General features: G+C 42.0%; 2 protein-coding genes across 14 annotated transcripts in view; both read right to left on the bottom strand.

The window, feature by feature from the left end:
- Positions 1–1,664: 1,664 nt before the first annotated feature.
- TSSC4 (tumor suppressing subtransferable candidate 4) lies at positions 1,665–6,889 on the bottom strand. Of its 12 annotated transcripts, none has more exons than XM_039350727.1 (4): positions 6,752–6,889; positions 5,354–5,461; positions 4,735–4,805; positions 1,665–3,535 (listed from the first exon to the last, which is right to left on the bottom strand). In XM_039350727.1, the coding sequence occupies exon 4, from the start codon at positions 3,443–3,445 to the stop codon at positions 2,408–2,410; it is 1,038 nt and encodes a 345-aa protein (XP_039206661.1). In that variant the 5' UTR covers positions 3,446–3,535; positions 4,735–4,805; positions 5,354–5,461; positions 6,752–6,889; the 3' UTR covers positions 1,665–2,407. The 12 variants fall into 12 exon arrangements, with proteins under 12 accessions (XP_039206661.1, XP_039206668.1, XP_039206662.1 ...); XM_039350734.1 differs by having other exon boundaries at positions 4,735–4,798; XM_039350728.1 differs by having other exon boundaries at positions 6,722–6,800.
- A 5,801-nt stretch (positions 6,890–12,690) lies between these two features.
- Positions 12,691–25,899, bottom strand: part of CD81 (CD81 molecule) — a 77,311-nt gene continuing 64,102 nt past the window's right edge. For both annotated transcript variants that reach the window (XM_039350725.1, XM_039350724.1), the window contains 2 exons: positions 18,862–18,951; positions 12,691–17,177 (listed from right to left, as the gene is read on the bottom strand). In XM_039350725.1, the coding sequence (XP_039206659.1) occupies positions 17,115–17,177; positions 18,862–18,951 (153 nt within the window). In that variant the 3' untranslated portion in view covers positions 12,691–17,114. The remainder of the gene's footprint in view (positions 17,178–18,861; positions 18,952–25,899) is intronic.

The following is a 25,899-nucleotide window of genomic DNA, read 5'->3' as shown; positions in this document are numbered from 1 at the left end:
CCTTCTAAAGAGCAGTCAGGATTGATCTCCTCTAGGACTGACCAGTTTGATCGCCTTGCAGGAGTCTTCTCCAGCACCATAGTTCAAAGGCCTTAATTCTTTTGCTCTCAGCCTTTCTTATGATCCAACTTTTAGAGCCACACATCGCAACTGGGAAAACCATGGCCTTGACTATACATACTTTTGTTGGCAGGTTGATATCTCTGCTTTTTAGTATGCTGTCTAGATTTGCCATAGCTTTCCTCCCCAGGAGCGTCTTTTAATTTCTTGGCTGCAGTCCCCATCTGTGGTGATCTTGGACCCAAGAAAATAAAATCTGTCACTACCTCCATTTCTTCTTCATCTATTTGCCAGGAATTGAGAGGACCGGAAACCATGACCTTGGTTTTATTAATGTTGAGTTTCAAGCCAACTTTTGCACTCTCCTTCACCCGCATCAAGAGGCTCTTTAGTTCCTCTTCACTTTCTGCCATTAGAGTGGTATCATCTGCATATCTTAGGTTGTTGATATTTCTCCTGGCAATCTGAATTCCAACTTTTGATTCATCTAGCCCAGTCTTTCTCATGTGCTCTGCATATAAATTAAATAGGCAGGGCAACAGAATAAGCCTTGCCGGACTCCTTTCCCAATTTTGAACCAATCAGTGGTTCCATGTCCACTTCTGTTGCTTCTTGACCCGCATATAGGTTTCTCAAGAGACAAAAAAGATGGTCTGGTACTACCATCTCTTTAAGAAGTTGCCACAATTTGTTGTGATCCACACAATCAAAGGCTTTAGCATAGTCAATGAAGCAGAAGTAGATGTTTTTCTGGAACTCCCTAGGTTTCTCCATGATCCAGCGTATGTTGGTAATTTGATCTCTAGTTCCTCTGCCTCTTAGAAATCCTGCCTGTACTTCTGGAAGTTCTCGATCCACATACTGCTGGAGTCTAGCTTGTAGGATTTTAAGCATAACTTTACTTGCATGTGAAATGAGTGCAATGGTGCAATAGTTTGAACATTCTTTGGCATTGCCTCTCTTTGGAATTGGAATGTAAACTGACCTTTTCCAATCCTGTGGCCATTGTTGAGTTTTCCAAATTTGCTGGCAAATTGAATGTAGTATTTTTACTGAATCGTCTTTTCAGATTTTGAATAGCTCAGCTGGAATACTGTCACCTCCATTAGTTTTGTTGTTACTCAGCTTTCCTAAGGCCCATTTCACTTCATGTTCTAGGATGTCTGGCTCGAGGTCAGTGACCACCCCATCGTGGTTATCAGGGATGCTAAGCTCGTTCTTGTATAATTCTTCTGTGTAATTTTGCCACCTCTCACTTAGTGACTGCTTTGTTAATGACTGAGTTACCATTTCCAATTGTGATAGGTAAATGAGCACTACCTGTAAACAATAATAAAAAAATTTCTTGTTCCAACCAATGTGTTCATTTATGACCAAATTTTGTGTGCCTGACAACATTCAAAGGGGAGAATAATGCTGGGGAGCTGTACAAGAGAACTTTAGCTGAATGAAATGGCATCTTGCTTCTTTATATGTAAAGGCAAGGAAGTGTGACAAGTAGAAAAGAGCTAATGGATAAAAAGGGGCACCATACAAGAGTAGAGAGAAAAATAGTTTTTCACACAAATGGCTGTTAACATGCAAGTACAGAATTTTGAACCTAATTAAGCAGTTTCTCCCAAGTTTTATTGACACCAAAAAATATCAAATGGATATTCAGCTACAAACCTTATTTTAAGCTCCTTTATTCTTACATAAACACAGTTAGGCCACCACAAATCCCTATATTTTAGAAGCTCTCATGTATGGAAGAAAAAAACTCTTCAGTTTTCAAGGAAGTTGTGGCAATTCAACAGTCTGAACCAATCAAGTCTAAGTATGGGTTAGTTGACTGCATTTTAATTTTAGAAAATATCTCTTCCAATTCCTTATCATTTTTCTTATGATCTTAACGTACTGTATGTTTACATTTTCTTGTCTCTAGTCAAACAACATAGTTGTTGTCATATTTCATGCTTGTATTTTCATTCGCACTGTTGAATAATACTGGTTAAATCTTCGCCTCAACTACAATAAACTGATAAATCTTGCACCTCGTCCACAGATGTTTTGTCAGTTATGAACTGGTAGAGATATCATTACAGTATATTGTCAAAAGTTTTGGTTTGAGTAGCCGAGCCTCCCTTCATAAACAGAAACTCTTGTCTATATTGTTGGACTATCGTATAAATGTCTTCTAATTTTTATTGCAAAACACAGCAGGATTTTGTTGGAAAGGACAAAGTTACTAGTATTTTTAGTCACAATAACAAGCATGTTAAGGAAAACAAACTGCCCGAATTCATGCAAATGATGAAGAAAATATTTTGAGTAAGCTATCACTGGATAAATATAAGGTTTCTAGCTTTTAGGATTCTTCTTCATCATTACTTTTGGGTCGGAAATGTTTCCTACTCCTTTTCTTGCTACCATGAAACCCTACAGTTGTCGTCACATTCTCTTCTTGTACCTCTGGAGAACCTGTGTTGGCTTTCTGAGCATCTTGTTCTTCCAATTTCAATGGCTCACAATCTTCCTTTTCTTTTTCTCTGCTTTCTGAGGGATCTAGTACATCACCTTTATTCTGGGCAGCCAAGTTATCCAGAGGTCTTCCTCTGGCCTCTTGGTTTGCATTAATAACGTTGGCCTCCAACTCTTCCTCTGTTGAAGCTCCTCTTTTTTTTCCTGATCTGTCTAAGCTTATCTTTACTGGTTTGGTAAAGAGAATTCTTCCTGCACCTGAGCTAGAAGCATCCTGGTTGAAAGATGGTGCATAATGTTCAGGATGTGTTGAACTTTGCTCCTTTCTACCCTTGTTCAAGCCACTCAAGAACTCCATTGCAATTGATCTGTTGGTATCATCACTATATTCTGCCACATTCTCCAAACTGTACTTGGTCCAGCGTTCTGGATGGGCCACATAATCAGGTACTGGTGGGGAACATTTATAAGACTGAATTGGCTCACGTTGTCTTCCAAAGCTTTCCGCAGGCATCTTGTTTGAAATGCTGGGTGGTGGCAGAGGGCGTTTAAACCTTCTATCAATGACATTGTCTTCAGCTGTCAAGGGCACTGCCTGTTTGGCTGCTCCTTCCAGACAATCAAAAATGTTCTGGCTGCGCTGTGAAAAGCTTGAACTCATGCCTTTCAAATGAAAGGGTTGAACAAATGATTTCTGGCTGCTGTGCAAAGAATCCCCACTCTTCTTTGATTCATAATCCACATCATCCGAAGGAAGCGGCTCGTCAGGGGACACAACATCAACTTCAGCACTGCCTGCAAACTCAAAATCTTCTGAATCTGAGTCACTTAGGGAAATTGTATCTGAGGGAAGGATGCCTTCATAATCTGTGGCCCCACCAGTCACTGTACCCACAAAGGGTTCGCCTGCACCTTCGTCTCCCATTCTTGATGATCACTTGTTTAGACTACCTTGATTTGGGTCTTTCTGCAGCCAGATACGTTTTTCAGCTGTTTCTCAGAGGGAGTTTAACACCTAGAACAAAAAAAGAAGAGTTACATGCAAATATGTAAGGATACATTACTGATATCTGCTTATTCATTTACCTAGGGAGATTTCAAGATAAAAAGTACCAAGATTTTAAAACAAAAAGAGAGAAAAAAATTAACAGAGGAAGTTTAATCTAATCTATTATCTCAGCCGGGATCACTTTTGATTTTATAAACAATACAGACATTGTGTAAATAGATTCTAAATAGATTCCACTATAAGATTTCTTGTAATAAGATGTGATTTCTTCTATTTATTTTTAAATAAATCTATAATCCTGTAACCTGCTACGCTATTATGATTTTACAAGAGTATACATTCTAACCTATTTCTGCTATACTTTCCAGATTGGATGCCATTAGTGCATCTCCTTTTACAAGTGCAAACATGCAGTAATCATATTTGTAGAGAAACTCTCAACTGGTCAATTTTTAATGTTTTAGATTTCAGCACAGAGAACAGAACTTTATTTTAATTAAGATTTTATTACAAATAGTAGGTAATCTTATCAGTACCAACCTACCAAGAATTTATATTAAAGATCAGCCACCTTAAATGAAAGCAAAGTTCTTGCTTATAAGAAATAAAATGTAAAATACAATTTGAGGAAATCTATTATCTACTGCAAAATACCACTCAAAATTGTGAGAATTAAAAACTTGGTAGTATTAAATAATACTTGGTAGTATTAAATAATCTATAATCTTCATTTTTGCTCTTTATTTAAGGACGGAGTTAATATTTAGCATAAACTAGTGGCTTCTTTGGTAAATTAGGTATTCCCTTTTGTGTATTTCTAATGTAACAATATATTTGCGCTAATGTGCAACTATTACCACTTAGAAGGACTGTGTACAAATCTGGAACGTAAAACAATTTCATTTTGTTTTGACAATTCTCTACAATGGCATCCAAAATGATGTTGGTGCTCTGAATTAATTACAATTCTGTAATACTTTTGTGTGTAGACAAGTATGAGGTTTATTGGCACAACTTCACCCTATTTCTGAAGTCTGAAGGCCTTTTTAGGTACTTAAGCATGTTTAGTAGCTCAACAGCATTAGTGTTCTTATTCTTTAGTGACAGATTCCCCATCATAGGAGAAAAGTATTTGACAAGAGTTGTACAACAAAGTACTTTATAGTGATGGTAAACAGGCATGGAAGAACCTACTAGCCACTCACCATCTGGAGTTTGAACCAGTATTCCATCCTCTGGGTCAGTAAAAGCCACCAAGGTTCTGAGATCCTGTACCCTGGCAGTAAGAGGTTGGACATATCAGCGCAATCAAAAAGTGTGGAGTTGCAATTTTCTATTATATCAATAGTACTTTGTCACTTTGATAAGTGTACCCTCTAGCTGTGCAATGTTATCATCTACGAATAATTATTTTAAAATTGGAAAGCAAAGATATTTATTAATCTAACTTATCTCTAGTGGAATTTTGGGGCAAACATATTATTGCACAATAGGCAGAGACAGCAAGTACTCTATCTCAATGTCGGACTTACATACCAGCTTATCTGTAGGACTATTTAAACCACCACTAATAACCAAACGTTAGTACGGTACAGTTAAATCACCAAGCATAAGAATATAATTGGATGAGATGAGAAAAGGAATCAAACCCAAGTTGTTTTTCAAGAACTAAGAAATGTAGATTAAAGAAATGTACGTTACAGATTGTGCCTGTTATAGGGTTTTTTTGTTTCTCTCTCTGATCCATTCATATCCTTCCCTCCTTCCTCCCCCCCCCCAGGTGGGCAGTAAACAATAAAATTGTTCCAGAGAGAAAAGACTCACAGGATGTTTGCAGCAATCTGATTGCAACATAATTCAGACACAATGGCTTTTCTGTGACAGAAGTCCCCATCAAAATCTTCCATAGTAGTCTTGGTCTTGCTATCTCAACTGTGGGAAAGCCAAAGAGCATATTATCTTTTCCTTCCCCATCAAGCTTATGCTACTGAAGTAAGTTAGGTTTTTTATTTTGATCCCACCTGTATTATTTTTACAAATAACTCAAGGCAGTAAACATATCCTTCCTCCTCCTAGTTTCTCCACAGTAACTCTGTGGAGGTAAATTGGCTAAGAGAGGGTGACTGGCCCAAAGTTAGCCAGCTAGCTTTCATAGCTAAGGTAGAACTAGAACTCACAGTCTCCCACATTCTAGCCTGGTACCTTAGCCACTAGACCAAACTGGCTCTGTTATTCTTTTTATCCTTATTTTAAGACAGATTTAACAAATATATTTATCTGATGGGCCTGAATCCATGATTGCAGCACGTCCACAGCTTTCGTATGATTTTGGGTAAGAGGAAGTGAAAAAACATTAATTGGGGGAAAGCATTCCTTTCTTACTAAGGAATGCATAATTCTTTAATTTTTTGGGAGGCAATATGGTTCATACATCAGTTACCCTCTGCTACAGAGATATTAACAGGCATATCTAAAAGAAGAAAGCAGGCTGGCTTGCCAGAAACCGGTATATATAACTTTCCATTTGATAATCAATACATCAATCACACTAAGAATTATTTTTTAAAAAAGCAATTTATAATGGAAAAATAGCACTTTCCCTATTTAAAAAGGAGAAAACAAAGGGAAAATATAAAATAAAGGCAAATTAAGGCTGTTATGCAATAGTTGTTATTTATGTGAGCACGGCCACATAATTAGGTTACCATACCGCTATTAGACAATTTGGACATTTCAGCGTGCAAAGCACGGTTATAGTTATTTACCTAGAGAGCAGGGATGTTTCTTCTCATATAAATTATTGCCTTTCGCTCTTGTGAAGTAACGATATAATAATTCAAAGCAGGTAATTTGCAAGAGCTTTCACTCTCGAGTCTTAAAAGCGACTTCAGAAAAAAAAAAAATCTGAATCCACCTGCTTAGGAAAATTCACTGACCCAAGAGGAAGGACGAAAATAATCTTAATATCAATTTCATGTAGCAAAATGAAGTGTCAGCCACGGGCTTAAAGAGAGATTAACCCACAACGTAGAGGGCAGGGCTATTAAAAAGGTCGCGGGCGGCTGCTTGGGAAACGCTCTCAGGGCTGCTGTTTGATCCAGCCCACAGATCCTCTTCTCGCATATCCTTCTCCCCACACCTGCCCCGCTTATCTCCCAAACCTCCGGGACCAACGGCCGCTTACGCAGCTACCTTTTCAGACGTGCGTAGAACTCTGCTCACCTGCAACGGCCTGTTTGTCCCACCTGCGCGCGCAGCTCCGCCGCTCGATTCCGGGGTCGACGCGTCGTTTCCGGCGTCGCTTTCCCGTTGTTTGATGGGATGAGAAGTTTTCTTGCTCCCCAAAGGCCTATGGAACTTACGCCGCCATCGAAGCACTTAAACGACCTATCCCAGAAGTCATTTCGCAACTAAATCAAAATTCGACAAAAAAAAGAGCTCTTCCTTCAATTCTTTTTCCAATGTCTTATAGGAATTGTAGTATTTTTTTTTTTTTAACTATCGCCCAAGCCGGAGTATCCGACAACTGTTAAGTCTCTTAATCGTGCAGAGAAAACTGTTACAGCTTTTGGGCTCTGTTCAGCCTCAACATAATGCGGTTTTGCTAAGTTTATTTTATTTCCTCTTATACTAGACTTTGCATCAGCACTGCAATATACTTGCAGAAAAGATAGTTTAGAAATGCAGCTTTGGTTACCATTTTTAAAACTATCAAACTAGCTAAACTATGAAACTAGATGTTTTCCATCAACGCAGTTTTTAATTTGTTATCTAGAAACTCTTGAAAGAATATGTTTAAAAGATACTTAATATCAATTTAGTGGAAGAAGAGGAGAAGATGAGGGAGACCCAGACGACACAGTATTGAATAATTGGAGGTTATATAAATATTTATAGAAGTATATACCGAGAAGGTTAGATAAATAGAAATATTAATGTAAGAGAAAATTAATCTTATTGTATATAATACAGATAGGGAAATTTGGAGAGGAGTTGCTCGGACATTACCTCTGAATTGTATCTGAAGAGGGATGAGAGGGAAGAAAGGAGAGGAGAGAGAAAAGAGTAAAGGAGGGGAGAAGGAAGTAGGAAGGTTGGAGGAGAAGGGGAGAAAGGAGAGGAGAGTGGTGAAGGAAAGAGGAGAGGAAGAAGAGGGAAGTAGGGAAGAGAAGAAAGGGAGAAAGAAGGTAGAGAAGAAGGAGTGTGGATACAGTGAAAAGGGAAATGGGCGAGCAACATCAAAAGTCATGTGTATGTATTTATTTCATTTTATTAAAAGTATATATGAATGTTAAAAGAATGTATGTTAACATCTGATAAATATCACGGTATATGTATGGGGGAAAGTTTGGAAAAATAAACAATTATTTTAAAAAAAATAGAAACTCTTGAATAATCTCAAAATATGTGAAGGGTACCAAGCTGGAGGCGCTCATCACTTGGCTAAAATATTTCCAAATAATACCATTAAGGCCTGCTTACCTTCACTGATGCCTAGTCCACTACGCTTATATGACAATCAGCAGTAGTAGAAGCAAAACATTAGTGGAAGTTTAGGGCAAAATAGGAGGAGGAATGAGTATTAGATATGTTGACCACTTTGAGTTATTTATAAGAATAAAGGGTGGATATAAATAAAGAAAAATAATAATAAAAGTTGACAGATTTATTGAATTTTTGCTCATTATGACAACAAACATGCTTCACTTTGTTGCAGTTACAGATGGAAGCCTGCAAGTGAGAATAATGTATGCTTCAGCATTTCCTTTGCCAGTTGTGCTGGCAATACTTGCTAATATCGTTGCTCCATCTTGATTTTGGTCTCTTTGGTGGATGCTTTTTATCAAGTGGGATCCATTCTGGAACTCCCTTGGTCCACCTGCCATCAGTTCTTCTTGGTATGTGCAACCAGCTCATTTCCATTTCAATTCTTTTACTCTCTTGATATCGTATACTTTCTTTTGTATAATTCAGCATACAACACTTAAGTAAGAGCATTTGGCGCAGAGTGCAGTAGTTCTTTGGGCCCCTAGAATGGCCCATGTTACATCCTTGCTCTGCGAGCTGCAGATTGCTGGTTTGCTTCTGGGTGCAATTCAAGGTTTTGGTAACTATCCAAAAAGCCGTTTATGGCACGGATCCAGGTTACTTGAGGAACTATCTAACCTCAGTGGGACTGGGACTGCCTCACCCGTGCCAACAAAGGGGCATTCTATGTATCCCTTCTGTCAAAAAAATTTGCCTAGCGGGGTTCAGGAGAAGAGCCTTCTCTGCCAGGGCTCCTGCCCTCTGGAATATCTTACTCCCTGAGGTGAGATTGGCTCCCCCACTTCTGACTTTTCATAAGAGCCTTAAAACCTGGTTTGGCCAGATGACTTGGGGTGCCAATGGGGGAACTTCATACTGGAGGCAGATGACTAAAAGCTAATCTCACCTCCCCCCCCCCCATCTATCCAGCTCCCTTCTTCTCTATCGTATGTTAATGATTTTATTTTGTCTACTCTGTCATTTTATATCCAACAATTTTAACTGTCTTTTTAATGTTTATTATGCTGTAAGCCGCCCAGAGTCATTTGAAATGAGTTGGGCAGTAACTAATTAACTAACTAAATTTCTATCATATATGCTACTAAAGATGCAAGGATACATGGTAGGGACAGGTGCAAGCAATAAGGAGAAAGAGACCTTAATAGCCTTTAAAGATTTAGACTCAGAGGCTCCCTATCTGGGTTGAGTCCTTAGCAAGTGTAATTGATTTAATTGATCTGAATTTCTAATTTAAAATGGGGGGATGTCCCTTCTTCCATTTTGAAATCAACTAAATGATGTGGGTACTTCTCTGTGCCATTTTGATATTGAAAAGCTAGTATCTGAAAAGGCATTTGATCTTTTGAACTGCTTCCGGGATAGTTAATCTCCTTGCCTAACTTCATTAAGCAAAGTTCCAAGTTTGGGTGTCACAATAGTTGAGACAAAGGTGTCAGCCCAATTCCATTCTCTAATTTAGCAGTTCATTTAGTAGGATGTGAAGATTAGTCACACCACACTTTGTAATCTTCATTTTGTTACTTTTGCATTTCTCTAGATTTAGTGATCTATATCAAGGAAGAGAAGGTTAAGAAATCAAGAGTAATAAGGACATTTAACTAGGAACTGACACATTAACACAGAATATTAGCTTTTAGTATTAATGGTAATGGTTACTTTAATAACCACACAAGTAATATTCAGAAAGTAACGGGAAGTCATGTCTTCCAAATGGCATTTCAATAAGAAAAGGAAAGCAAAAGCAGAGCCCCAAGTCCCCCAGGTTGAGATGGGCTGCCATAACTACCAGTTGTCTATGGAGATTCTCGGGTCATGGTTGTATCAAAGGTGCTTTTTCCAAAAGGCAATTGGACTTTCTTGGGGTTTTTTTGTTTGAAAATACTTTGTTTCTTACCCATGATTCAAAGGTTAAGCAAGAGTCAGACCTGATAGTTCATGAGTGAAAAAACCACCAGGGAATTCAGAACTATAAATGAGGTATGGAAGTCAGTCAAAGTCCTGAAAGAAGGCATTGGAATCTCAACAGGTCAAAGAACCTGTGGGTGGGAAGCATGGTTTCTGTTGTGGACGTCATCCCCACTCACCAAATTGTTCCCTTTAAAGTACAGAATAGAGGGGCCACTGAATCTAACTCTCCATCTCTATTCTTCTGCTATTACATACATAAAAAGGTTAAAGCTAGAACAACCATTTTTTGGGGAGCGGAAAAAAATGGATGGGAGTAAACCAATAGGATTATATTTTTATTATAGTGCAGAGATGCAGAGTATGTACCATAGATAATAACATTACATCTGTCATAGAGGGATCGCAAGGTATGACTCGGAAAAGGAGGCCCACCAAACATAGTCTTCCACATTCCATCACTTCAGATGAATTCCATACACCTCATCCAGCCCAACCTCTCCTTTTTATAAAAACGTGAACTCCTGCAAATTGATAGCACTTACTAGCTGTACTAAATTTTTCATTTTGATGCCGTTTGTTCACTTATAACAAAATAGTTTCAAATGTAGGCAGAAACAGGATTATTTCATGCTTACATATTCCGGAAATGTTTACTGTATATATTTTCTCCTACTTTCCTCCCCCCCCCCTTCAAGTGTTGATTTCTCACATACTTTGATAAAGACCTTTCTGCTCTACGTGTAACCTAGTCCTTTTAGGAACGAACCGATAAGCTTTGCCCCTTGCTAGGGAGATACCAATACCAACACAGGATTGACCATGCTAGGACTCAGGCTTTCCATGTCACTTCTCTTTTCCTATATTCCATGTCAACAAATATTTGCTCTTCAGGAAATATTTTGATGGCCCCGCCCTTTCTTTCTTTCTTTGAAGAATATAGACCACCAAAGCTGCTGTGTTTCACCGAAAATAAGCCCTACCCCGAAAATAAGACTTAGCTTGATTTTGGGGGTGGGCCTAATTATAAGCACTACCCCCAAAATAAGCCCTAGTTTTGGGGTGAGGTGCACACCTAAAAATCAAACTGGGGCTGGGGTGGAGCTGCCCTACGTGCCCCACACCTGCTTACCACTGAGGCCAGGCCTACCATGCCCTGACACCTGCTTTGCCGGCCCACTTCTTCTGCGGCTGCTTTCACACGTCATCCCTGGCCTCCATTTCGCTATCAGAGGCCTTCAGGAAAGGCCTCTACAGCAGAGAACCAGGGTCTGGATTGACGCACGTGGCAACCCCTGGAGGTTGGGGGGGGTGCTGTGCGGGTCAGTCCGGAGGTCCATTCTCAGCTGCAGTCTTTCCGGAAGGCCTCTGATGACAAAACAGAGGCCAGGGGTGACACGCACAAGCGACAGCAAGTGGCTGAAGTGGGCTGGCTGGTCGAGGCTTTCAGTATCACTGCTGCGAGGTGAGACGGGGGAAAAGACATCCCCCAAAATAAGATAATTCCATGAATGGGTGCAAACAACAAACTGATAAATAAATTTGGATTTAATGGACACTCCCAAGTGGATCATAAAACCAGTTTATTGTGCTTGGTAATCAGGTGATGAATAAATAAAGCTGGAGTTCTCCCACTTTAAGTGGGCCACTTGAACAGAATGAAGATTTGAGAATTATGTGTAGTGGTACCTGTATGCCAGATAGCTGTACACAAAGAGTATATAATTTTTGTTTGAATTTCTTGTTTTTGTATCTCAGGTTATTTCTGAATCTGAATAGAAAACCAATTTTAACACTCTTCCTTCATACCATCTTCATATCTTTCTGCACCTTCATATCTTATCCTTTTTGTTCTTTACCTCCTTCTGGAAATATTTAACACAACTGGGCTTTCTGACACAGGACATACTGAAATCATCTTACACAATACCAGGATGAAGCATATTTGAGTTTCAATATAATTTCAATTTTCACATATATTTTGGGGAATAGGAAGTGGACCTTTTTTAAACAGGAAAAAAGTATTTAAACAAGCAAAATGAAACTGGACTGCATCCAGAATGTGGGTTAGCACTAGGCCAAGAGTAAATCTGACAGGATACTAGTTGTTTAAATTATTTTTGTGTATCTTTTTTTAAGTTGAGAAATACTTTAACATTCAATAAACAAATAGGACAACAGTAAATAAATATGATTTGAGGGTGCAAGTTTAACCAAACAATAAGAGTAAAGTGGGAGGGGAAGTTGCAATTAGTTTGATTTTTTTAGATAGAATTGGGAATATGTGGCAAGACTGTCCTGCAAGAGAAACAAACTCCATTTGCAGGACCCTGATTCCATGCATTGCCCTTAGATTTGAAAGCTGGTTTGTTGTTACAGTAATTGGACCTAACTATAACAAAGTTCTCCGAATACCTACAGTTTGTCATACAAGGAAACCGACCACTTTGGAAAAATAGATGTTGCATTTACCCTCTAATTAAACATATTGGATTTGGCCATAAGTGGAGTTTATGGCTTTTCTAAGAAATAAGAATCAAATGGAAATGGCTAACAGCTATAGTGCCCTTCCTGTGTTTATGGCCTATATTTTGGCCTTGTTCTCTGTTCACAGGGCTGACTTTGCTATTGCTATGGAGATGTAATAATTGAAGTACTCAGGTGTTATGATGGACTGGTTGTAAAAAACAGAGTTTCCTAGCACAACACACGCTAGAGAAAATGTTTATTGAAATATCTGAAAGTAAAAAAAAAAAAGCCAAAGAAGAAAAGTTAACATAGCTTGTGACAGGTTCTCTTATATAAAACAAAACAAAGCATTCAGTTACATGTTGCCAGCAGCTCAGTTTGGCCTCCCAGTACAGTATACTGACTTTCAACAATGTGGTCCCCTCCAGAGTAATGGATTTCAATTCTTAGAATTCCCCAAACTACAGAGAGGAAAGGATTGAGAAGGTCTGCCTTCCTTAAATAAGCAGCCTTAAAAGGGCACGTTGATTTTGCACTGGCTTTTTATAAGAGATTTTTTTCTATCATAATTTCTCTTTCCCTCCCACCCTTCCTCAAGCATCTTAAAAAATTAAGACTGAGGCATATCCATATTCTAATTTTGCCAATTTATATCATATGGGACACATAACCAGGATGAAATTTCTTAGATCTAACACAAATTCTTGTGAAGATAAAACTTCAGTTTGTTGAACTTGGCTCCAATTGGCATGAAGCCTTCATTCTATCTGCCTTTCATCTCATTTTAGAAATGAACATTTCATTTCTCCGCTTTCCTGCAAACATTAGTGCTGTACTGAAAGAGAATTTTTCTATTCCTTTAATCTCAACATAGGCACTTTTATGGCTTGATTTTATGGCAGATGGTACCGCACATGGGATACTTCATTAGCCAATTTATCAGCCAGTTTTTGAATCTGGAAGGCATCTGTGTCTCTTTTGCTAACCTCTCAGCTCTTTGTAGACAGATTAAAGAAACAGATCCTGTCATTATTGAAAAAGGACTTAGGCACATTTACACAAACAGCAGTTCACACAATACGACTGATCAGAGACTGCATCATTTCAGACAACATGCATGTGCGTGCTCTGCTAGACAAAGGGGGGGGGATCTATATACAGGGGGGGAGGGAAATCCAATATACCAAGCAGAAGCTCTCTATCACTTGATTTTCAATACATGAATTGCACTTCTGTTCATTTGTCAGCTGCAGCTTGAAGTAATTAGAGTGGATAGCTTGTTTTCCAATGGGATCTTCAATTTCTCTAGACTAGATATAATCAATCTGATGTCTTCCAGATGTTTTGGACTGCGAATTCCCATCAGACCCAGTACAAAAACAAAGAATCTTGGGAGTAGAAATTCAAAACAGCTGGAAGACACTTGTTACCTATCTTTGTTGTTGACTAAGCATTACAAACTCCTTGTTTTGGAAATGTTGTGTACACTTACACTACTCAAGTCAACCTAATTGGCTCAATTTTCTCTTTTTAGAATGAGAATTAGATTCTACGAATCAGACTTCAAACTTGTGAACACTTTTACTTGTCTAGTTCTTACTGCTAATCTCCCAGGAGCAAAAGCAACATACTTGCCAATTTTTTTAAAATGAAAAGTACAAATAAAAAATCTAGCAGTCTCCAACATTACTTGATTTAGAGAAGTATACATTCAATCTATTTCATTTGCTCAAAAAGCATTTTGCTCCTAATAAAAACTTCTAAAAGAGCAGATATCTTGCTAAATATCCCCTGTCTCCATTTCAAACTATATCTGTTTTTCATCCGAATAGGTAGGTTTTGCCAAAAACTGGAGAAAAACTTCCTTCATTTTTTTTCGGCCTATTAAAATTTATATTGAGCCAGGACATCCAATCATCATCTACACTAGTGTTTCCCAATCTCAGCAACTTTAAGATGTGTAGACCTCAAGCATGCTGGCTGGGGAATTCAGGGAGTTGAAGTCTACACATCTTAAAAGTTGCTATTTAAAAAGTGTCCTTTGCTCAAAGCTAACTTTTTATCCTACTAATGAATGCCCTTGATCCATTTTGGTTGCTAGAGGACAGAGTAACTAACCTTCAAAAGAGAACTCTGGCTGCTTACATATCACCAACTGAACACTGAACAATATTCAAATACGATATAGGAAAAACAAGACAGAGACTATTTAGTTGTACATTTATACACATTTCTCATGGACACCCAATAAAAGGCTGTGAGTTACATATATCCATTCTGTACTCTGGTAATCCCAATGCACATGCACACATAATATATGTATGTAGATAAAATGTACATGCACAACTGATGCGTAGGATTTGTACATGTAGTGTAGTCTATTATACTGGACCATGTAACCCCAAAGCCTTTGAAAATTGGTAGAATCGCTTTTGCTTCTCGTGCATGCAAACTTGACATTCAGGGCAGTGTTGCTTTAAGGCTATTTCTAAGGCTAAAAGATGTCTTCCTTATTTCCTGCAAGCATAATCAGCAAGACTCTTGAGACATAGTTTCCTAAGGATGCCAGAAACAAAATGTTTTTGATTTGGGACAGATATTTAAAGAGCTCCTATGGAGGAACTGAATCTGTTTGCTGCTCTACACCAGAAAGTGAGAAGGAGAAGAGGCGGTGTTGGTGGGACTGAGAGAGAAATAAATGTCTAATCAGCAGATTAATTTTTCTGATCTGTCTTGTATACCCTGAGATTCTAATTTACACAGATTGTTATATTTGCTTCGCCTGCCTGAAAGGAAAATTAGTTTTTTAATTTACCTTAAAAAAGAGACAAAAATATAGTCAAGGGAGCAGTTAAGTTTTTTTCCTCCTGCTCTTTCAATAGGAAAAGACTGGTATTTTTAACTTTAGAATTGTCTTCCTTTTATGTAAATGTGGGTTGATTCGGCTCACATCCAGCTCATTTGTTCCAACTACTATTTTAAAGGACACTGAATCTACGGTACCGGAGCTGATGTGGTACAGCAGAAGAAACTAAGATTAAAATGATTTCTTCAAGAACAATATGAAAACATATAGCCATTCTATGGCACAGGTGACACTGCTATGAATATTCCCTGATTTGGGACCTTCCAGATGTATTGGACAACAATACCAATTGTCCCAGGTGATTTTTAAACATCTGGAGTTAACAGGACTGGGGAAAGAACAAAACAATTTCCAGTTTTGCACTAAAGATGGATTAGTGGAGAAGAATGGTCAGAAATCATAAGCAAATCAAAGAGAAGATCATTTTGTGAGCTCTCAGCTGGATAGATATGAAAGAGGTATCTGTCTGGAAACGTGATGGATGAGGCTATGAATTCTGGAAAACTGCCCAGCTTATAGTTTTCTTGTTCTATTTCTGGTGTGTGAAGATGAGAGAACATAGGGATCTGCAGGGGATGGGACAAACGATGAAATGCATGTCATGATGCAAAAACCCTGTGTTTTGGGTACTTGTGTCTGATGCCAGAACACAAGTATGAAAGGCTTAAGTTTGCACTGTGATTATGCAATTAAAAAAACATTTCTTTGTCATCACAATTTATATAGGTTGCCTATTCAAAGTTTTATTTGTGGCGTTCATGTTCCTATATATCTTAAGGGATATTATCTAGCTTTATTAAACTCTTTTCAATGACACAGAATACCGGTAGTTGCTTCTTTAAAAACTTACAAATAACATTTAATGAACAGGCTTCCAGAAATTATTTAACTGGTTTCCCTCAATAATTATTTTTGGCATTAGAATACTACACATTTATCAAGCAAACGTTAGGCAATATTTGTAGCGGAAGTAATTATGTAAGCAATGTGGGTGTTAAGATATTGAAAGAGTGTATATGCCCTTATTAGACCTACCTCTAAAAAAGAGAGTTATATCAAAATTAAGAGACCAGGTTGGGGGCTAAATCTTTCTTTCTGTAAATTAGTATCTGGTGAAGACTTGTCTGTGATTTGAATCCTTTGTCTCCAGGAAACATAATGGACATCAAGGTAATAGATTTATGCAAATTGGTTAAAAGTCTTTTTAATGAAAATGGGGTTATTATTATAAAAAATACTGACAAATGTGCATGTTTAGTAACAAAATAGCAAAACAGTTTCATTTTGCTCAGGGACTCTTGAATACTTATGCTCACACATTTAGTCCAAGAATCCAAGAGTTCTTACAATCAAGACAAAAAAGTTGGAACAGGAAGTTTTTACTTTATCTCCACCAGAGGACAAAATAAAGCAAAAAACTTTCCACGTTCCTCATAAGGATAAACCCCTTGAAGAATAAATTCTTAAACTCCATCTTGATCAAATGGGAACAATGGCTGAGAAGAGGGAGAGAAAGGCTATTTTTGATAAAGGCCGGGAACCATCCGCATGATAGCTTTTTTTAAACCCATAAACTGGTGTGTAACTAATTTTGCCACAAATATACAGAAAACTCCCCCTTCCCCCATCCCTTAAAATGAACAAGAAGACTTCCAAGTAAGAATGATATGCTCTGTAAGATAATATCTGAAAAGTTATATACATAATTTTCTTTGTTTTTGTTACAAGTATCTCCTGATCAGGCAGTGGCACTTCCGGTCTCATTGGCACCACCTCTTTGCACTCTTCTTCCTCTTCTCAATAGACTGAACTGTTCCTAATGCCACAGCACAGCACCATGCTCAGGATCATTTCAAAGATCTGCAGGCCGAGAAAAAAAAAGATGAGGGCAATGAGACTCCAGCCACGTTAGACCTGCAGGCAATCCCTCACTTTATTCTCTTTCAAGCAGCCACGGCCTAATGTATAAATAAGCTCTAGGTAGCAAAACTGAAATGGGCTTTAACACAAATGTAATTTATTGGTGACTAATAAAAATATTTAAAATCATATAAGCCAAACATTAATTCTAATCGTATCTTTATCTAATTATTTTTAAATACCAAACAATAAAAGACTAAACGTGAACTTTAAATGGGATTTTGCTAATGCTGGAAATGTTACAGAATTTCTAAATTGCCTTGCATTGCAAATACATTTCAACAGCAAACATAATAGCATTGGAAATTAAATGCTGCCACGCCTAATTTTAACTGGATCAAATCAAAACTGACAATCCTCAACTTAAGTCCATTCGTTCAGCATCCAAAGTTATGGCAGCACTGAAAGAAATTGACATATGACCAATCCTTGAAGTTCTGATCAGAAAGCATCCTCTCTGTAGTCATGCTTTTCACTGGCAACATCAATGGAGAAGTCAAGCAGGGAAGATCACGAGTTGCTCCAGGACATCACTATGGCATTCCTGAACTCATTTGGTGCCACAGCACCCCCCTGCCTTGGTTTCCCCCATAGGTTGTGCATAGGTTGTGCTGGGCTTCTCTGCCCCCCCCCAGCAGCATTCTTGTATTCCTTACCTGGGACTCTTGCTGCTTCCTACCCTCTGACCTGTGCATCTTGGGATTATGACAGGTGGGACTGCTGGGATTGTTGTTATAAAGTATGTGGTTGTGTGACGTTGCCTTTATTTATGTCACTTAGCACCAGCAATCCCAGTCTCACTTGCTGTCACAAACTCAAGACTACTGTAAAGGAAGTCACCTCTGAAAGGAAGCCAATATGGTAACAAAATCCATCATCTTCATTGAAAAGACAGAAAGGGATATTTAATGAGCCCTGATTCAAGAATGATGAGTCCCAGTTGTTTGTGGGAGTCACCTTCCCCAACTTTTGTCCCTTCCAGATGCATTCTCAGCATGAACTGTCCCGTTTGGGAAATTCTGGAGGTGATCTCCAAATACTGAAGTCCATCCAGCCTGGGGAAGGCTGAGCTAAAAGTTTCCCTTTTTTCCCCAATCTTGCTGTCTGGAGGCCCAAGAAGGTGGCTTTTGCATGGTCAGCCTGCAGCTTTCTCTGCTAGAGAAGGAACAAATTAAGGAATATTGACCAGTGGCAGGGTCTCCTTTCTCTTTGGGATAATGCACATTAGCTTCCCCAGGTACAAAAGATTCCTTGATGGGTGTAGGAAATTATCTTCCCAGCCATCATAATAGAAGAGGGGAGTAGCATGTTTGTTATTTCTCTTTAGCAAGACTGAATATTATTCAGTGAAGACAGAAATATCTCTTTTGAGTGTCTTTGCTTTCCAAGTTTATTCTTGGCAACAAGTTCATCAGTTTCTTTGCCTTCTTTCATCTTGGTAATAAACTCCCTTCCCCCATCTAAAACCACAAACTGGATGAACAAGATAATGCATGCTTGGAAGGTCAAGCTTTCTCAATTTTTTTAAACTCCCAATGTCCAGCTACACACAATTCCTGAATGTGTGGCAATGTATTTTGCTCTTTGGGAACATTCTACTGTACACAATACAGACAGTACTTACCATGATTACTGCCACTACTATGGCAGCAATGCCAATCAAGTACAGCTTTCCAGAGAACAGCTCATCAATTTTAGCATGACAAGTGCTTACCTGAAATAAAAGAGTACAGATTTATTTATTAAATTTTAAGTATTGCTGTGGGCAATTCACAATATAAAACATGCAACAATAAGAAAATACAATACAAGTAAACAAAACCAATACATTTCTGAAAAATAAAACTATATAGACAGAAACACAACTAGCAAGGAGACAGTACCCATCTTGCCCCAACATCTTGGAGAGCAACCAGGTTTTCAAAGACATCATGAATATTTTAAGAGTTACATGAATCTCAGGGATGATTTCCAGAGAGCAGGCTCTGCAATAGAGAAGACACACAACCTGGCTCGATAGAGGGCACAGTTTAATCAAAAGGAATTGGAGTGTGCCAACTCTGCTAGTTTTTGTCTGATGGGCAGAAACTATGGGAGATACACAGTTCCTCAGCTATCTTGGCTCTGATGTCATCTAGAGCTTTACACATGCATCTTGAACATGGAATCACCCCAGTATAGCTCACAAGGCAATGATAGCACATGAGCACAATGAGGTATGCCCATGACTGCCTATGCCACTGCATTCTGGATCAGTTGGAGCATGAAGAGAGTCTTCAAGGTCAGCACCATGTAGTGCACACTGCATCAATCAAACTGCAAAATGACCAGGGGATGAGTGATCATCTGAATCTCTTGATCAAGAAGGAGCATGTGGCCCTCAAGCTGAGCAAATTCTTCTTGGCCACTTATACTTTAACCAGGAGATATGAGTCCAAGGTGATCTCCAGTGATCTCCAGATTGTGCATTAATTTTGAACAGGGATACCTAATCCAAGATTGAAACTGGAAAATCCCCAGATCTCGGGTAACATTAATATCCACAGCTACTCAGTCTTGGTAGGATTAAGTAGGAACTGGTTTAGTTTCCAGATGCTGGGACAAGACTTTAACTTTATCGCTTGTCTAACCTGGAGCCAAGAGATAAGGGGCGTTGTCTTACCTGAACGCCTTTTCTCAGCAGGATGATGTAGAGTCCAAATGGATGGGTTCTATGACGGCCTTCCTGCCTGGCAGACTGGGTAAAAACTTCGGCCACACCCCTTCCTTTGGGCGTGACCCCAGTTTTGACTTAGGCGAGAAACTTTGTTGGAATTAACCTTGCAGCTCTTTATTATATCTTTATTATATCCCTGCCTAGACCTATCCTCTGGGTGGGCTTGGACTCTACATCATCCTGCTGAGAAAAGGCGTTCAGGTAAGACAACGCCCCTTCTCCAGCAGGATGACTGTAGAGTCCAAATGGATGGGACATACCAAAGCCCTCATGTCCCCCTGGGAGGGAATGTCTAGGCTACCGAACTCTGAGCAGATACGACCTGTTGAAGAACTCTTCTGCCAAAAGCCGCGTCTGCTGCTGCTAGGGAGTCTAAACGGTAATGTCGAATGAAAACCGAAGGTGAGGACCAGGTTGCGGCCCTGCAAATCTCCTCCACCGGAGCTTGCGTTAGCCACGCCGCAGATGTGGCTGCGCTCCGAGTTGAGTGGGCAGTCACCTGATTGGGTGCTGGCAAATCCTGTGAGACGTAGGCCTGCGCTATGCAGGCTCTGATCCACCTGCCTATGGTGGAAGAAGATACCTTCTTTCCCATAGTTGATGGTTGAAAGGACACAAATAATGCTTCAGTCTTTCGGAAAGCCGAGGTGCGTTTCACGTAGAAACACAGTGCTCTCCGTACGTCTAGCTTGTGCCATCTGTGTTCTAGCTTATGTTTGGGTCTTGGACAGAAATCAGGAAGCGTAAGTTCCTGAGATCTGTGAAAGGTGCTATTTACCTTCGGGATGAAGGTCGGGTCTGGTCTAAGAACGACCCTGTCTTTGAAAAAGGTACACAGATCCTTCCTTACTGACAGTGCTGCTAGTTCTGAAATTCTCCTTGCCGAAGTAATTGCCACAAGGAAAGCTACCTTCAGTGATAGGTGATGGAGTGAGCATGTTTCAAGAGGTTCGAAGGGTGCAGATGTCAAGGCTAGAAGGACCCTAGGCAGGTTCCAGGACGGGTACCTGTGTATGACTGGGGGCTTTGTGTTAGACGCCCCTTTTAAAAAGGCATTAATCGCTGGATGTTGTGCTAGGGAAGTTAAGTTGTCGCAGGAGAGTACGGTTGAGAGGGCCGATATCTGTCTGCGGATGGTATTGACTGATAGGCCCCTATTAAGACCCTCCAATAGGTAGTCTAGGATATTGGGGATAGATACTGCGGTCGGGTCTAGGTGAAGCGAAGCGCACCACCTACAGAATCCCTTCCATGTAGCGTCGTAAATCCTATTGGTGGACGCCCTTCGTGATGCCTGTATGATCGATATCACCCCTGCAGAATAAGATTGTTTAGTTAAGCTTTGCCGCTCAAATGCCAAGCGGCTAGTTGTAGCCACTGGGGATCTGGGTGTACAAGCTTGCCCTGACTGAGTTTTACCCTGTCCGGGGGAATCCTCCACGGAGGTGATATCGAAAGGTCCACGAGGTCGGCAAACCACGGGCGCCGTGGCCAGTGAGGGGCAATGCAGACCATTTCTGCGCCCTCCAGGATCATCTTGCGTATGGTTGCCGGTATTAGTGGCAGCGGTGGGAAGGCGTACAGGAGTTGCGCCGGCCACCGGCACCTGAGAGCATCCGTTCCCTCCGATCCCGGGGACGGGAATCTGGAGAAGAACCTGGGGAGTTGTGTGTTCTTGTGGTTGGCAAATAGATCTAGGTGCGGTTGTCCGAACCTCCGGGAGATCTCCTCGAAGAGAGCCGGGTCCAGACGCCATTCCGACTGGTCCACCTTGGCTCTGCTCAGGGAGTCGCCTGGGTGTTTGTTTCCCCTGAGATGTGTTCCGCTCTGATGGAACTCACATTGGCTTCTGCCCACCGAGCCAGAACCAATGCTTCTTTCATTAGTTCCACTGATCTCGTTCCTCCCTCCTTGTTTACATGTGCCTTGGCTGCTACATTGTCTGTAAGCACGAGGACGTGTCTCCTCGTTACTAGGTGTGAGAAATGACGGAGGGCCAGGTGTATGGCCCGGAGCTCTAGCCAGTTGATGCTGTGTGACAGGTCCTTTTGACCCCACTGGCCCTGTGCTATCTGGGTCCCCAGATGGGCTCCCCATCCGAACAGGCTCGCATCTGTCGTGAGCGTGACCCTGTTCGGTTCCCTGAATATGCTCCCCTTGAGTGTCATGGGGGATAGCCACCATTTTAGTGATTTCATCACCTGTGCTGGTACCAGCACACTCCTGTTGGAGGTGCTGAGGTTCCTCCTCTGGTAGGGTAGGAGGAACCACTGCAACTCCCTCGAGTGGAGCCTTGCCCATGGGATGATGCCCATGCAAGATATCATCTTTCCCAGGAGCTTCGAGAGTTGTAGCAAGGGCACTCTCCTGATCTCTTGAATTTGGTGGATTAGCTTGGATATGTTGATCAGTCGCTCCTGGGAAAGGAATACCCTGCACTGTGACGTGTCTATCACCGCGCCCAGGTGTTGCAGTCTCCTTGAGGGAATGAGGTGGCTCTTGTTTAGATTGACCGAGAATCCGTGCCCCTGTAGGGTTCGGATTGTGGTCTTGAGGTCTGTCCTTGCTTGTTCCCGAGATCTGGACTGAATCAAGATGTCGTCCAGATAAAACTGGACGCGAACCGGAATCAACCTGAGATGGGCCGCTAGTACAGCTAAGATCTTTGTGAATACCCTTGGTGCTGACGACAGTCCGAAGGGTAATGCCCTGTATTGGTAATGTCGCCCCGCGTAGGTAAATCTGAGGAATTTCCGGTAGCTGGGGTGGATGGGGATGTGTAGGTACGCCTCTGTGAGATCTATTGAGGATAGTAGATCGTCTTCCCTGACGCTGGCTAGTATGGACTTTAAGGAGTGCATCTTGAACCTCCTGTACTTTATGAAATAGTTCAGGCCCTTCAGGTCCAAGATTGCTCTCCACCCTCCTGATGTCTTTGGGATAACGAAGAGGATAGAATAAAATCCTCTTCCTTCCTCTTCCTTTGGTACCTTCTCTATTGCTTGAATTGACAGGAGGTGATCTATGGCCGAAGTTATCAGCCTTGTCTTGTGTGCTCTTCTGGAGATGGGACATCTGATGAACCGGTTTGGAGGGGGAGAACAGAAGTCTAAGGTCAGGCCATGCCTGATCGTTTCCAGGACCCAGGCGTCGGTAGTGGTCTGTTCCCAGACCTCGGTGAAATTTCCTAACCGACCCCCGATGGGTGTATCCTGTTTGGCGTCACTTGGTACGCTTAAAGGATCTGCCTCCCGCTCCTCTATATGGGCGTCTGGACTGGAACTGGCCCCTGGCTCCCGGGCTTTGGCGATCCTGGGTTCGATCCTGTCTCGGGTAGAAGGATCGTGAGCCTCTGGGCCAGTCCCAGGATTGCCCTGATCGAAAGGGCTGCCTCCATTCCCAGGGGCTTCCTGGGCGGGAGCCCTGCCTCCGGAAGTCCTGACTGCCTCTCCTGTCTAACTTCTTTGATGGATGTACTAGGATTTTTTTCTTGTCTCTGCCTTCGCTGACATGTGGATCCAGAATGGAACCAAATAGGGCCTCTCCACTGTATTTGGACGTCGAGAGACGCCATTTGGACCTCAGGTCTGTCTTCCAGTTTTTGAGCCACAGTAGCCTACGCGAGGCCACTGTGGCCGCAATGGATCTTGCCGCATACTTTGTTGCGTACAGTGAAGCGTCAGACATGAACTGAGAGGCCGCGAGGAGTTTGGCCAATGTCTGGTGTACTCTGACCTGGTCTGGAGGCACCGTGCCCTGCAGTTCCCTCAGCCACATGATGCAGGCCCTCGCGAAGAATGATGATGAGGTGGCTGCTCTGGCCGCCCAGGCTGCAGCCATGTGGGAACGCCGGAAGGAGTGTTCAAATTTCTTCTCCTCAGGTTTCAAGACCTCCGCCATGTCTCCTGGAATCGCGGAGGTAGAGAATAATGAGATCAAGGGGTTATCTACAGTGGGAACCTCTAACATGTTAGAGAAGGAGGGAGATAGGTTGAAAAGCTTTCTTTCCGCGCTGTTAGGTGCCGGTGGGCTTGCAAGTGAGGACCATTGTTCCTCCAGCGTGGTCATGAAGACCTCCGCACATGGAATGTACTTGTCCTGTGGGACCTTTTTGGCAAACAGAGGGTTGGCCTCCTTGCTAGTCGATGGCCTCTCATCCTGTACTGATGTTAGGCTGACTGTGGAAACTGCCTTAATCAGGAGTGATTTTAGGAGCGCTGGGTTAAAGAGGCCAGAGCTCGTCTCCTGCTCAGGTGCGGTTTCCTCGTCCTCCGATAGGGGCATGTCTGACATGTCAAGATCTACTGAGTCACCCTCTCCTAGTTGAGAGGAAGATTCAGAGATGTTGGTAGGGGGTGGCCTAGCTCGTCCCTTACGGGGTGTGTGAAAGGCCACTTGCCCTTTGGAGGCCATGAATTGGGAGAATGCATCCTGCATGAATGCCTGAAATCGTGCCGACCATATGTTCTCCTGCGCTTTGTCGCTGGGGTGAGGCGCTGGAGTGTGGTCGGGTGAGGGAGAAGAAGCTGGTGAGGAGGGATTGGAGGAATCTAACTGTTCAGTTTCCCCAGGAGGAGACCAAGTCTTGAGCACTTCCTCGGCAGTAGGTTCTGTGCTGGTCGCCACTGGGACAGGGGAAACCAAATTTGTCCCATTGGCATTGGATCTCTGTGCCCTGCTAATTTGTCTTTCTAAAGCCAAATGTCTCCTCAGAGCCTCTCGCTCAGCCGTTTTAGACTGTCCCTTCTGAGTAAGGTGCTTTGTTTTAGCTTTCTTCTTCCCCCCCACCTCTGATTCAGAGGATCTGCGTTTTCGCTGCTGTTGTGGGGGGGACAATTGAGGGACCTGTGTGACTGAATACGAGACATTGTCTGCCATTGTGCCAGACACCCCGAGTAGGAAATGCCTGGGATGGGGGAATGAGGTACGCAGATCAGAGGCAGATGCTTGGGACTGTGCCCTCCTCTGCCTATACAAACAATGGCCGGACAGACAGGATTCTTTGGACCGAAGATCCTGCAAGGCAGTGACTAAAGGCCACTATGGGAACAGTTAGGGAAGAATGTTCCTCCTCACCTCCTCACCTAGTCCAGACAAGGTGCAGTTCATATGTCTCTCTCTCTCCCCCAGTCTGTGGCTGTGGCAACAGACCACGATAGGAAACGGTTATTTTACTTTCCCTCTTCCTTCCTCTGTCTCAGTTTCCTTGGGTAACCTCAGATCCTTGCAAGGGAAAAAGCCCTTTGTTTGCCGGAAAATGGAGTCCGGGTGAAGGCCCCGCCCCCAAGGGGAAACGGCGGGAAGATCAAGTTCCAAAATGGTGAATGGGGAAGAAGCCACGCCTCCCAATGGAAGCCCGGGAATCCACGAGGTTCAAGAGTAATGGCGGATCCTGATTTTTGCAATCAGGAAGACTCCTCTAGTCATGAGGGGCTGCGCCTTTCCTCTGGGTATAGGGGAATTCAGCGCCGGCTTTGCTCTTGCCGCGCTGTTAATCGCGCCGCTCAGCTGATCGCAGCCGAGCGGCGACCTGGTTTGCCGCTTCCCGCGCGGCTCAGCTTTTTCGCGCCGTGGCGCTCAGCTCCCTCGGCCAGGCTGCTCAGCTGTTGGGAGGGCCCGGAGGGCTACGCGCAACCCGGTGAAAACCCCCCCCCGCGCCGAACAGCTGCTCGGCGGGCCGGAAGAAAGCGAGCGATCCGGCCCGTTCCGAGCCTCCCCGGCTAGCCCCACTCACGAGTCCGCCGATCCTGTTCTAATCGCTGCCGGGAAGTTTCTCTTGTCAAGGGAAGAAGAGGGGATTCCTTTTTTTTTTTTTTTTTTGAGTTTAAATTCGTTTGTTTCTGAGAGCTGCCTCTCGCACTTGTACCAGGCTTCGAGACTGAGTCAAAACTGGGGTCACGCCCAAAGGAAGGGGTGTGGCCGAAGTTTTTACCCAGTCTGCCAGGC

Source organism: Crotalus tigris, unplaced genomic scaffold (genome assembly GCF_016545835.1).
Source record: "Crotalus tigris isolate CLP2741 ecotype Arizona unplaced genomic scaffold, ASM1654583v1 scf7180000018354.2857554, whole genome shotgun sequence".
NCBI lineage: Eukaryota > Metazoa > Chordata > Lepidosauria > Squamata > Viperidae > Crotalus > Crotalus tigris.
Note: the sequence above shows the minus strand (reverse complement) of the source record. Positions and strands in the feature narration are given on the sequence as shown.

Coding starts and splice junctions, on each gene's coding strand:
- TSSC4 (XM_039350727.1), bottom strand. CDS start 3,445: ATGGGAGACGAAGGTGCAGGCGAACCCTTTGTGGGTACAGTGACTGGT.